Genomic DNA, 14723 nt, shown 5'->3' on the forward strand with positions numbered 1-14723 from the left:
GGATTGAAACTAAAATTTTTGAAATACACATTTAAACACTGCTGTCGAGTACTGCAACGAACTGAATAAAATCATTTCCTCTCTTGCTTCTAAAGGGTCTCCCCTGAAGAAGCCAGCTGTTACATATTTATTTTTCCATTATATGAGTTTTATCTCGTAAATTCTGCTCAGCATTTGGTGAGCTTACAGATCAATAACTCAGCATCCCAGCAATATAAATCTGATGCAGACTTGCCTGAATATATTTTAGACTTCAGAGGTGTATTTCTCATCTTCTCGAGGCAGCTTGGTCACTCCAATGATAAATAACTAGTTTGGGATGAGAGGGATCTTTAGAGGGGAGTCTTCCACCTGAGAATGTGGTTTGTGTGATTCAGGACAACTAAGCCCCAGGCTGAATGCTTCTATTGCTGCACCACAAGCCAGTTGAACAGAGGTTTTTTTCAGACCACTGCTGACCATCAGTTCTCTCTCCCCTATGGTTCTTGTCGAGTTTTCTTGTTACTAATATATTCTAACCTATTCCTTTTCAGTTTTATATACCAGAGAAGGACAACAGGATTTAAACATCAAAGTCCATAAATTCTAATTTCCAGTAAGTAAATCAACCTTCTCACTCCTGCAGCTTCACCAGTGTAATTTTGGGAAGAAAAAAAAAAACGAAAAAAAAACCCCACCAAACAAAAAACCCCCAAAATAACCCAGACAAAAAACCAGTGTGCATTTAATATAGTGTTCATACTCCACACAGGGTTCATATCCTTTCCAACAGTGCATATCCCATGCCAGCTCCTATGTGCAGCTTATCTCTAATCGACATGTGTTTTCCCAATAAATATGTGGGATGGTAACAGCCACAAATGACAACAACCTGCACAACCAACTTACTGTTTCTAAAGAGTCGGACCTGATGGCTCACAAAACAGATGACAGCACCCAAAGAGGTGGTGGCACGTTCAAACAGGAAAAGAAAAATATCAACAAAGAGGCCTGAAAGTACTTCCATAGTTTATTGAACAGATGCCTTATGTACCAATTTGAAACACTGATCCCCCACAAGACGTGCATTGGAAGATCATGATTCAGAGCAGAACAAAGAACTTGCAGGGGAAAAAAAATGTGGCACCCGCATTAGGAAACAGAGCATACAGAGCAAAGAGGCAAACCCGCGCATTTTAGAGCTAGAAAAGACAAAAGGGCAGAAAGAAAACGATGGGAATAAATACAGAATAACACAAGATGTAAATGAAGGAGACCTCAAATTCATCTTTGTGTAACTTCAAAGAGATACTAATTTCTGTAAAATAAACTACAGTGCCAAAACATCTCTCATATGGGAATTAAGAATAGTCTAAAAAGTTCCCTCATCAGATAAGAAAGGATTAAACATTTTTGCTTAAATCAAGTAGGGAGAAAGCTCAATATTTTGTGGAAAACAAGAAAGGATAAAGGCCATTAAATCATCATTTTGAGACTTGTATAAGTAGGGCTTAGATGAAAGTGCAGGGAACACTTTCACTTTCAGACCATTTGGGGATTCTGTCAGTAAAGTGGCTTGTAAAACAAAAATACATAAGGGAATACACAGAGGGATGGATCAGAAAGTAACCATTAGACCTGAAAAGGCACTTGAGTATTTACTAAATCTTGAATTGTAAACAGACTAAAGGAGTTTTTGCTGTTACAGCTGGTAACACACAAGTTTATAAAAAAAAATATGATGTAAGATGAACCAGGTGGAATTGCATGCTTAAAATAAAGCAAAAATGGGTGAACTACAGTGGAATAAGTTAAGAAAATATGTCTACTAACAGGTGAGGGCTGAATATCTCTCAAAAGAAAGAGGGGTATAAAAGTAATAAAGACTTCTGTAAGAAGTAGTTTTGCAGGGTAATGCTAAAAGGTATCTGAGAATAATGAAGGCACAACTACCTCACATACCTGCTACTGAAATTCAAGATCAAATAAAAATAAATATATGGAGACAAATATGATGGAGACACTTCTTAAGCCAAAAAAATGTAAAAAAACTTTAGAACCCTGTACAGGTATGAGAATTTTATGTGGATTTTCAGATGGACAATAACAAATATTAAGACGATAGGAAACTGCAATGATTTGCTCGTGAGACGGTCATAAGAGATACATTTTATTAGCCAAGTTTGCTACGCTGGGTAAACAATAAAGGGGATTCAAGGAAGAATAACATTTCACAAAGGTGTTTTCAGTCCTATAATTAAAACTTAAGCAGACAGGTTCCCAAAAACATTTTAAGAAAATTCTGAAAGTGAGAGGTAAATTGGATCTCATTCAAATAAGTTAAAACAGAAAAAACGTCAAGTTATATAAGGCACAAATTTAATGGAAGAATGACAGGACAGGCAGATCCCTAGTTAGAAAGCTACAGAAAATATGGAGAGACACGCAATCCCAGTCACTAGAGACAGCAGGTAACTAGTTCAGAGAAGAGAGGAGATGCTTCTGGAGAATTTTATAAAGGACGCCACCCCCAGACAACTGATAAAGGGTTATAGTCTCTGGATAAATCCAAAAAGCAAAATTTAATTAGAAAACGAAAGGATACTCCCTGGCCTTCAAGAAAGGAAGTAAAAAATCCTGAGGCAGAAGAGTCAATGTAGGAACCTCATATTTCATTAATTTTTTGAATATAAATACAGACACCATTCCTAGGTTCTAAGAGGAATTTTAATTCCCGTATTATTGGACTTAACGTGATTGAGAGGAGGGTTGTATTGCCAAACAAGGAGAGAGATTTCATAAACTGATCCTTGCATAATATCCTTCCATACTTTTACCAAATGTTTTTTTTGTTGGTACGCTGGGGATCATTAGTAAGTGATATTCACCCAGATCAATTAAAATTTATTGTGGGAAAATGTATCGTGGCAAAACTTTGATTTTCTAAAATCAGCAGTCATGAAAATCTTATAGCAATTCAGAAAAGCCCACTTACAAAAGAGAAGAAAACATGCGTCCACTTAACAGTGCCTGGCTTTGAAAATAAGTTGAGGATCTGCATTTCTGCTTTATTTAAAAGACCTTCCACACTAGTGAACAGATTTACATTAAAAAAGAGGTATGAAGAAGGGTATCCACCACCATGTCTACACTTTGCTCCAGACACAGAACGTTCAGGCCCAACAATCAGGGGGTATGCAGAGATGAAGGACAGAAAGGACAGACTGGAGCTGTACATAGGTAGCTCACTTGCACTTTCTATGTTACTTTTTGTGCAAAATTTGTCTCCTCCTTAAAAGCAACACCATTTCAAACATGTAGCTTTGCTTCTTCCAGCTCTGAATATCAAAAGAATAATTATAAACTTTAAGTATTAGATGACCATCTCTGTGTGAAAATTAAGCATTATAAATTTTAATACCTTACAATTCGATTAGATTCTTTAAAAACACAAGCATCCGTTTAAAGCTAATTATGATAAAGTTCAGTCTAAATTAACAAAAGCCTCGCAACTGAATAGAGATGTAGATTCCTTCAACTGAATAGCCAACATTAAAAATAGCACAGTCTCTTAAGTGCCTATACATTGGCTTACCTACAGGTACCTGAATGACACAACAATTTACACATTTACCAAGTGTCCCTGCCAGCTTTGTCTTGCATTTGTCCCAGAATGCAAGAATATTACAAAGGACTTCAAAGGTTAGAAGACCTTCTGCCCCCAAATACTCATCACCCATGTTAAAAATATGGACTTCCTCCTTATGGCCTAAAACAATATATAACTTCACTTGGATCAAGACAGGGATTTCTTAGGTCACCTCTTGGGGGAGAAAGATATAAAATCTTATCAATGCATTTCTGAAAGTAATATCTGACTGAAAGTTTTCCATTTCCAGTCTTCAAGTTGGAATTTTATAATCAAAATATAGAAAGTTTTCAGAAGACTTAACCTTCTGAATAACTGATATATAGGGACTCAAGAAAAGAGGGTCTCCCTTTCTAAATATACACATTTTAATAAAAGAGAAAGTAGATGGGAAGACTAAGCAAATGAAAAATGGGAGAAATATCCTTGGGGGATAAAAGAGCTTTGAGCACTATGTATAAATAAATCACAGACAGTACCTGTCTCCAACTAGGATTCAACATACTTTATTCCAATAATGCTGCTGGAGAGACCGCAGGACACATCTTCTTTCACATATGTTATTTGGCCTAGGTCCAAATTCTCATTGGAAGTAACCAGAAGAATAACAACTGTGATGGACTGTAACAACCTATTAGACTCGCTTGTTTGATTCCTGAATGATCCTTTTAAGGACACGCAAGAGGTGAAGAAAGAAAAATTACTATACTTTTGATTGTAGCAATTAGACTCTAAATTAGCTTATACATAGGATTCACTTCCTCGTCCTCCCCCCATCACTGAAAAAATGGTACAATAAAATATGAGATGCCCTAGTGATGAATAGAAGTATTCTATCAGTTCAAATTGCCAGAAAAACAGGCCTGGAAAGATGTCATTCCTTATTTATTCAAAGAACAAAAACTGATCAGCTAGCAAGTGAGAGATACTGAATATTACTGGATAGGAAGGGATAACTGGGAAGGCTCTCTTTCTATTTGCATGCGACTATGTTGGCAGGAAATAGGGTTCTCATTTTCTAAGGACTACTGCAAATCTGCACTACTGTCTTGAAATGGCAGTAATAATGTTTACCTTGTACAACTGCTGTGCATATTTTGGTTTTTTTCAGTTGCTTTTATGATTTTTTTTTTTTTTTTTTTTAAAGAAAGCGTTAAAACTGTAAAAGCAAGGAAGAGTTATCCCAGTGTTTTCTTTTCATTGAGGGGATAGCTTGCAATCTTTACATTGAACTGAACTTTAAATAAGGAAAAAACCTGCAGGTGATCACACACTGGATATACAGCACCAATTCTGTCAAAAATTATGTTGCTGCAAGGGTTTCAGATGCACTCCTCTAATCTTCTTGAGTAATTCACAATACTGAAAAAGAATAAAGTGTGAATGAAGTCAGTTAAAGTTTGCTGCTTACTCACTTGCCATACAGTGGCTGCATGAACATGGAAGCGGTTAGAAGGATGAAGACAGTCAAGAAATGTTACACACTTATCATCAACAGCACTTTTCTTACTTTGAAAGTCAAGTACATTGCACGCTTGTGCAGAACAACAGTGGGTTTTGTGTTGGGAGAGCAAGGCAGTGCCAGATGTTTGGGAGAGGTGAAGCAATAACCATGCATGGATTGAGTAGAGATTAAAACGGCTCTGGCTTTCTATAATCTCAAAGTCTGTGGGGGATGCTAGAACACACTGGGTGTCCAGGAAACATTTGCTTTGCCTTTGTAAGTAAATAAATCTAAGATATGATATTGTGTTCTTATTATCTTACATCTCTGCTCAAAAACATATTCTGCAAGAGCACCACATAGAGCAAATAAAACAGCCTAAAATGAATTATTCATCATGCATCTGTATCTACTCATTATTCTTCTAAAAGAAATATAACTCACTTCCAGAGTCCAAAAACCATCTGTCTGCTCAGGAGTTGTGACAATATTATTTTTGCTTTCCCCTTCAGATCACAAGAAAGATTGTGTATCAGTTTGAAGCAGAGGCTAAAGCCATAACTGGAATGGAGTGTGACACCTTTTTTTATACTCTAAACCAGGACTAAAACCACAGATGAATGTATTCAGTTACCAAGGGGCTGGGCTACCTGATAGACGAGAGATGAAGAAAACTCAACTCCAAGCAAAATTTAGCTTCTTCATCCTTTGAGGCATCCTTCCTCCCTCACAAGTAACCTACAGAACTGGCAGCAATTCACCCCAGAAAGCTCCTGGCAGTTCCTCAGGACTCTGAGGACCACGTGCTCCTGCTCCCTCTGATGCTCAATAACACCTCACTCTGTAAGCATGGATACAATGCTTAGCATCAGCCATCTGAAACCTACTAATGATTGCATGTTATCCACTTTTTTTCCTTCGCCCTATTTGTCTTACTCAAATCTACTTGGGCCAAACATTTCAGAATGACCCTACGTATGTACCTTCCTTCAGTCGGTGCATCCCAAGTTCCGTGGTGATTTGGATGCAGTAGACTTCCCGGGTTTGTATGCCACCTCCACAAAGGCCTACGTGCTTGTGGTGTCGAGGGTCCTGCTGGTCAAGGAGGAGAGAAACTTGGCAAGCTTTCCATTCCGAAGTCCTCCAGGCAAATCTTAGGAAATAAAAGAGAGCAGGTAACACAAGAGTTTTTGAAAAGCTATGGGTGAGGGAGTGATATTTTATTAGATGACAAAATACAATTGGTTTAATCTTTATATCAGTGCTTCCCTGTCCAAAACAGGGAATGTTTTGAAACACTTGCAATGTTAAATTTACAAAGGTTAAGTATTTATTATTTGTCTGAAGCACTTGTGTAAAACTTTTCACATCTCCAAAGCATTCTGAAACACTAAATCATCCTGACAACACCTTTGAGCAGGGTGCAAAGAAGGAACAAAGATTAAGAGGTTTGATTAAGTGCAAAAACTAGTTTTCAAACATGTGGCTCAAACCACTAAACCACCCCTCCCTGCCAAGAGCTGAATGCCTCACTCTGAAATGCACTTAATAGCTAAAACCCTACATACATCAACGATGCTCCAAGCACCGGCTCCAAGCACTACAGGTGACAGCTTTATAAACGCCTAGGGTACTACCAATTTCTTCAAGGGATTGGCTAAAGTAACTCAGTTCTCTTGTTTCAGTTTCCAGAAGTTGTGATCCACAGCAAGCTCCAGATAGAAATACTTTCATTCTATATTCCGTTCACACCTAAAAAGCATTAATGGTTTTCAAAGAAGGATAACATTCTTAGGCAATGAATTGTGAATGTTGTACGGTTATCATTGGTATGTACACAGTTTAAATGCCAGGAAGAACTTATTAAAACTATAGGGGAAACAGTATTGTGTATCAGTGGAAAGCACAAGTTATTTCCCCAACATGTCTGCAAACGTATAGCATATTTCTAATATAACAGCTTTTAACAGGCACAATTCATTTTGATTCACAGGTCCCAGTATCAGGGTAGTAAAAAAGAGCTTGAAGACTTTCTTAGCTTTCTGAATGCAAATCTTAGGTAATATTGTTTTTATAACCAATCTGTTCACACTTTGGCTGGTTTATTCCTTTGCTACTCTAAATTTCATAGTTTACTTTTTTCCATACAATCTTTGGGTTTTGTGTAATGTAAGCTATGCAAAATAATTTACTTCTTTTATCCTCAAGACAAAGGCTCTCTCCTCTTACAGCAGATCCACGGTTGTTAAAACTGTGTATATTTGTTAACTTGATGACTGATCACTGTAAACTCAAGCACAATGAGGTGCCTCTGCAGAAAAAGCCTTCCACATCGTAATTCTGTGTATGCTTCACAGCAAGTATCTGCTCCTGACTACAACTATGGCAAGAAAACATGCATCTTAAAATTATATAAAAAATAACTATATTAAGTTTGCCTGAGCAGTATCTCCAGAGAGGACGCCTTTAACACCGGAGCGGGGGGAAGCACAGCGTCCCGGAGCCTCAGTTCGGAGCGGCAAGAGCGACCGAGGGAGCCTCAAGTCCTCGACAGGACTTGCCCAGGAGCCGGCAGCTCAGCTGACGCGAGCAGCTGACTCACAGGGGGCGGCGGCAGGAGTGACGGCACCAGCCCTCAGTGGGGAAAACCCATCCCAGGGAGCGCGAGCGACCAGGGTGTGGCGCGGCAGTTTGCGCAGGCAGCGAGCGGGCAGCGAGCGGGATGGTGAGCACTCGCCTCAGGAGCAGGGCCTGCTCTGGGAGCTCTGCCCCGGCGGTGGCCAGCGTAGGCACCCAGACAGAGCCGATGAGAGGGGAGGCTGCGGCGCAGACCTCGGAGTGTAGAAAGTGCCTCGACTGGTCTCGTGAGGAGGGGGTGCACGATGGACAGGGCTGCACTCGGTGCGCCCTGGTGGAGGTCCTCCTGCAGCAGGTGGCTGAGCTGCGGGAGGCTGTTGGAGAGCTAAAAGATGCCAGGGAAGCTGAGAGGAAGCTGGGCTGCTTGCTCCAGGCCCAAACTGCGCAGGGGCTGCAAACGTCCAGCACTGCTCATATAGGAAAGAAGGAGGGCAGCAACCCAGGAAGCTGGGAATTAGTCACGAGAAAAACTAACAAAAAAAGGAGGAAGAGGACAATTAACGACAAGGGGCTTCCTCCTAAATCTGATGTCCCCACCCAGAACCGCTTCGCAGTTCTGCAGGGGGCTAATGAGAAAGCATCTACCACACCTAATGAGCACCCTGCTGATGCACCAGTAAAGAGGATCACTACTGGTGCCTCCAGGAAAAAGAGGAGGGCCATAGTAGTAGGGGACTCTACTTTGAAAGGCACAGAGGTGCTCATCTGCCGGCCTGATCCAGTCTCAAGGGAGGTGTGTTGCCTGCCGGGGGCTCGGATCAGGGATGTTGCTGAGAGGCTGCCTGCTCTAGTAAGTCCTGCTGACTATTACCCCCTCCTAGTGGTCCATGTGGGTGCTAGAGATATAGATAGCAGTAGCCTGGAGAACATTAAGAAGGACTACAGAGCCCTGGGAGAGGTGGTTAGGGGCTCTGGAGCTCAGATAGTTTTTTCATCGATTCTTCAGGGCAAAGGGGAGGACCTTAAAAAAGCTAGGCGTGTCTGGCAGGTTAATAAATGGTTAGAATGCTGGTGCCATAGTCAGGGGTTTGGCTATTTAGAACATGGGGCTCCATTTGGGAGGCCAGATCTACTGGAGGCTGGTGGAGCTGGTCTGACAAAGAAGGGGAAGAGCTGTTTTGGTAGGAGGCTTGCCAGGCTGGTCAGGAAAGCTTTAAACTAGATGTGTTGGGGGAGGGGAGCATTGATCCATCCCAACATTCCTGGTCAGTTGCCAGCACCTGTAATAAGTGCTTGGAGCGATGTAGAGATGTTCCAGCTGCCCCAGCCATTGAGTCGGCTTCATTTGGAGCTCGGCTAAGGTGCCTCTATACAAACGCCCGTAGTATGGGGAACAAGCAAGAGGAATTAGAGATGTGTGCAAGGCTACGGGAATATGATGTCATTGGTATCACAGAAACATGGTGGGATGGCTCCTATGATTGGAATGTCGGAATGGAAGGTTACAGGCTGTTTAGAAAAGACAGGCCAGGCAGACGGGGAGGGGGTGTTGCTATCTATGTCAGTGATAGGCTAGAGAGTATGGAACTCTGTCTGGGGACGGGTGATGAGGTAACAGAGTGTTTGTGGGTCAGGATCAAAGGGAAAACAGCAACAGGGGACATTACGGTGGGGATCTGTTACAGGCCGCCTGATCAAGAGGACTCTGTGGATGAAGCGCTCTGCAGACAGATAGGAGCAGCCTCACGCTCGCAGGCCCTGGTCCTCATGGGGGACTTCAACTATCCTGACATCTGTTGGAGGGACGGTACGGCCCGGCACAAGCAATCCAGGAGGTTCCTCAATTGTGTGGAAGACAACTTCCTCTTTCAAGCAGTAGAGGAGCCGACGAGGAGAGGTGCCATGCTGGACCTTGTGCTCACCAACAGGGAGGGACTGGTTGGAAATGTGACGCTCCAGGGCAGCCTTGGCTCTAGTGATCACGAGATGGTTGAGTTTGAGATCCTCAGGACGGTGAGAAGAGCGTGCAGCAAGCTCACTGCCCTGGACTTCAAGAAAGCAGACTTTGACCTCTTCAGGAACCTCCTTAGTAAGGTTTCATGGGATACAGTCCTAGAGGGCAGGGGGGCCCAAGACTGCTGGTCGGTATTCAAGGATCACCTGCTACGTGCTCAAGAGTGTTGCATCCCGACTAGAAGAAAGTGCAGCAGGAGGACCAGGAGACCTCCATGGATGGACAAGGAGCTGCTGAGGAAACTTAGAGGGAAAAAAGAAGCTTATAGAAGGTGGAAGCAAGGACAGGCAGCCTGGGAAGAATACAGGAGCATTGCCCGAGAAGCTAGGGACCAGGTTAGGAAAGCTAAGGCCCAGCTAGAATTAAGTTTGGCAAGGGATGTAAAAGATAACAGGAAAGGATTCTATAGATACGTAGCAAATAAAAGACAGACTAGGGACAATGTAGGCCCTCTCCAGAAGCTATCAGGAGAACTGGCTACCATGGATTTGGAGAAGGCTGAGGTTCTTAATGACTTCTTTGCCTCAGTCTTCACCAGCAAATCTCTGACCACACAACCCAAGTCTTGGAAAGCAAATGCAGGGACTGTGAGAATGAAGACCTTAGGCCCACTGTAGGAGAGGATCAGGTTCGAGACCATCTTAAGAACCTGAACGTGCACAAGTCCATGGGACCTGATGAAATCCATCCACGGGTCCTGAAGGAGCTGGCGAATGAAGTTGCTAAACCACTGTCCATCATATTCGAAAAATCCTGGCAGTCAGGTGAAGTTCCCGATGACTGGAAGAAGGGTAATATAACCCCCATTTTCAAGAAGGGGAAGGTGGAAGACCCGGGGAACTACAGACCAGTCAGCCTCACCTCTGTGCCTGGCAAAATCTTGGAAGAGTTTCTCCTGGAAAACATGCTAAGGCACATGAAAAACAACGAGGTGGTTGGTGACAGCCAACATGGCTTCACTAAGGGGAAATCCTGCCTGACCAATTTGGTGGCCTTCTATGATGGAGCCACGGAACTGATGGACAGCGGCAGAGCAGTTGATGTCATCTACCTGGACTTGTGCAAAGCATTCGACACTGTCCCACATGACATCCTTGTCTCTAAATTGGAGAGACATCAATTTGATAGATGGACCACTCGGTGGATAAAAAACTGGCTCGATGGCCGCACGCAAAGAGTTGTGGTCAATGGCTCGATGTCCAGTTGGAAACCTGTAACGAGTGGTGTCCCTCAGGGATCGGTGTTGGGACCGGTCCTGTTCAACATCTTTGTCGGTGACATGGACAGTGGGATTGAGTGCACCCTCAGCAAGTTTGCCGACGACACCAAGCTGTGTGGTTCGGTTGATACACTGGAGGGAAGGGATGCCATCCAGAGGGACCTTGACACGCTTGTGAGGTGGGCCGATGCCAACCTTATGAAGTTTAACCAAGCCAAGTGCAAGGTCCTACACCTGGGTCGGGGCAACCCCAGGCACTGCTACAGGCTGGGCAGAGAAGAGATTCAGAGCAGCCCTGCAGAAAAGGACTTGGGGGTGTTGGTTGACGAGAAGCTTAACATGAGCCGGCAGTGTGCGCTTGCAGCCCAGAAAGCCAACCGCATCCTGGGCTGCATCAAAAGAAGCGTGACCAGCAGGTCGAAGGAGGTGATCCTGCCCCTCTACTCTGCTCTTGTGAGACCCCACTTGGAGTACTGCGTACAGTTCTGGTGTCCTCAACATAAAAAGGACATGGAGCTGTTGGAGCGAGTCCAGAGGAGGGCCACGAGGATGATAAGAGGGCTGGAGCACCTCCCATATGAAGACAGGCTGAGAGAGTTGGGGCTGTTCAGCCTGGAGAAGAGAAGGCTGCGTGGTGACCTCATAGCAGCCTTCCAGTATCTGAAGGGGGTCTACAAGGATGCTGGGGAGGGACTCTTCCTTAGGGACTGTAGTGGTAGGACAAGGGGTAATGGGTTCAAACTTAAACAGAGGAAGTTTAGATTAGATATAAGGAAGAAGTTCTTTACAGTGAGGGTGGTGAAGCACTGGAATGGGTTGCCCAGGGAGGTTGTGGATGCTCCATCCCTGGCGGTGTTCAAGGCCAGGTTGGACAGAGCCTTGAGCCACGTGGTTTAGGGCAAGGTGTCCCTGCCCATGGCAGGGGGGTTGGAACTAGATGATCTTAAGGTCCTTTCCAACCCTTACGATTCTATGATTCTATGATTCTATGTTGTAAAGATCGGTATAAGAATGATTTCTAGCCACAGAGTACTTACAGATTTTGCAACATACCCATGGAAAATGTTTGTGAATACTGCCAATTACTTTTAATTTACAGGTACTTTTCAGATGAGCTGTCATGCTCTCGGAAATAATATACAGTATCATGTGCAAATTTGGATATCCTCACGGGGTTTATTACCAACAGAAAAAACAATAAAGAATACACTTCTCACATGACAAGCATGAAATACTTGAACTCCCACAATATATAAAGCACAGCCATGAATTTTTTCTTCTAGTAGTTCCTTCTGGGAATTCTTAATTGCATTTCTTGGGCCTGCAGTGTTCAATGCAACCTTCCTCATCATAAAGGTGACGAAGAGTGCTCTTCATCAGACAGTGGCTGAAGAGGAATCCTCCACACCACTTCAGGACATTTTGCTCTTCAAGTCTACAATTTCAAACTAGAAGCTTAAATACAAAACATGCACATCTTTCCACAGCCACAGAAATAGCTGTTTTAGGGAAGTATTTCTTAAAACTGATTATCAATATCTGGCTTAAGTAGTCAGCTGTGAACTCTGGGATCCTCTAGAGGTGTGAGCACCTGCGTCTCATATTCAGGGCGAATTGTGAGAGTTAATGCCATGAAAAATAGGCCACCAGTGATTAAAATTATGCAAAATAACTAAACCTTAACTCAGAGATAATTAAACTTTATCAGTCCCTAAATCCAAAAAAAAAAAATAAAAAATAAAAAAACCCCACAAAAACCCTTCAGATATTTTCATGGAGTAACTGGATATTGTGCTACTGTGCTAAATCGCAGCGCAGTCTTTAATGAAGAGCTACTGGGTGCTCTCGCCAGTGCCTGCTCTGCTGTGAGCAGCTTAAAGCCTTAGCCCCATCAGCCCATCTTGCTTTTTCCCAGTTGGACATACCCTCAGCTGCCCAGAGTTTTCCCATAACAAATCCTGATCCCCAAGCATTATTTGTTTAGAAGGCACACATTTTCATGGCCATTAACAAGCCCATCACACCAGAAACGTATCTAAGGGATTGCTATCCCTGTGAGTGGGAAACCTAATGCAAGACCTTTTCAGATGGATTAAGTGACCTTGGATGGCTTTGTGGCAGACTCTTTGCAGGGTTTTAAGCAGCATGGATACTTGGTATTAGTTTGCCCATCTATGGACTACACTAAAGACAATGAGAATAAACATTACTTAATGAAGAGAAACTGACTACACAATCTCTATATTTAATCAGAAGCTTGTTAATAGCCATTAGCAAAAAACTGAGATAACTGGCTTGCAAATACTTGGGGCTTTTTGTAACTTTGGCAACCTCAAGCCAGTATTTGCAAATTATTAGCAATATCCACAGTGGGTTTACCACATGACTAATTTCTCCAGTTGAACAAAGATGACCAAAGCCACCAATGCCACTATGGACATTCTACCGTTAGAGCAGACTGTACCAGAAATGCACTGTACCAACATTCAGCTAAGGGACCAATGCCACGCAGCCACTCCATTCACTAGCCCCAGAGACTGAAGAGTGTGATAACTCAGGAAGTGGAAGGGATATTACACATCTGGACCAAAGTTGGTCAGCTCCAGTGTACTCTTGCGATCACTACGCCAAAACCCATCAGTGACAATAATTTCAAATGTCAACAAATTTAACATCTCATTTTAACTTTCACCAATATCTAGTTAGACTGACATAAACTCGGTATAATTGCAGTCCATATTTATCTAGAGACCTCCTCTTACTATAGCTGAAAAAATCTCAGCCTTTTCCTCTGGCTTCCCAATAGGCTTGTTTCAGTTTTTGACACTACTGTTTGACTTGCAGAAGGTCTAGCTCCTTCAAAGATTAACAGATCCCATTGCTGATGATTAGAGGACTAGCCAAATAACATCCCAGATAGGGACTTCCACAATCCACAGACAGTTATATCAGTCTGCTTAAGAAAATGGGCAAGCAAAAACTGCTAGTTTAAGAACAATGAAGTGTGTGCTTGAGGTGTCTAGGAGGGAACTCGGCTGGTACAGCTGAATAGGTTTTCACATCATAAGCAGTACTCCCAATTTCTCTGCTAGAAAGTCAGTTCAGGAAGCAGAAGAGCAGGTCCCAGAGGTTTCTGTTACCATAAAGGCAAAGCATGCTCTCGCACTGTGACACTCAACCGCAGCCACAGGAGAAGTGCCTGGCATGGAGCTGGAGAACCAAATCTACACCACAGATGGTTCCTAGTCCAAGGGGAGGACAATAAAGCTGCTCAGCTGAATGGAGGTCATTGCTGCAGCCCACAACTGGTGACGGTCCAAGGGCTGAAGAGTAGTGTTGCTACCATTCCCAAAGCGTATCTCCAGCAGCCTACTAGCACAGTTCACTGAATTTCCTTTCAAAGCTTTCCTACTTCACACTAATGCCTTATCTTTAATTGGGACGCATAATGGGCCTCATTTACAAAGTGATACCATCACACCTGTATCTCAGCAGTAACCTCAAGCCTTTTGAAATAATCAGGTCTTAAAACTTTCCCATTTTCCACCATTTAACTTCTGAAAAGCTTTGAATTTCCAACAAAGCAAAGAAGGTTTTTTTTCTAAATCCCTGTCTTGTAACATAGCAACCACAACGAAAAATGAAAGATTTAAAGACACAATCATAATTCTGGAAAATCTATCTTTTCCCAGTGAACAAGAAAGCTACGCATCAAGGATAAAAATGATATAATACAGTGTTTTAAAACTGATGACTCAGTGACAGTTATGCAACAAACAAGTACTAAATATCTTTCCGATTTATAGTAACCTTTTGGTCTTTCTACTCTACAGGACTTATG

The 14723-nt window shown here is 42.7% G+C and overlaps 1 protein-coding gene across 3 annotated transcripts in view; it reads right to left on the minus strand.

Annotated features, from left to right (window-relative positions):
• The window catches only part of THSD7B (thrombospondin type 1 domain containing 7B), a 398006-nt gene that overhangs the window by 198346 nt on the left and 184937 nt on the right, over window positions 1-14723 (minus strand). For all 3 annotated transcript variants that reach the window (XM_030486445.1, XM_030486444.1, XM_030486446.1), the window contains one exon: window positions 6056-6225. In XM_030486445.1, the coding sequence (XP_030342305.1) occupies window positions 6056-6225 (170 nt within the window). The remainder of the gene's footprint in view (window positions 1-6055; window positions 6226-14723) is intronic.

This window comes from Strigops habroptila, chromosome 5 (genome assembly GCF_004027225.2).
Source record: "Strigops habroptila isolate Jane chromosome 5, bStrHab1.2.pri, whole genome shotgun sequence".
In the NCBI taxonomy this organism is placed as follows: Eukaryota; Metazoa; Chordata; class Aves; order Psittaciformes; family Psittacidae; genus Strigops; species Strigops habroptila.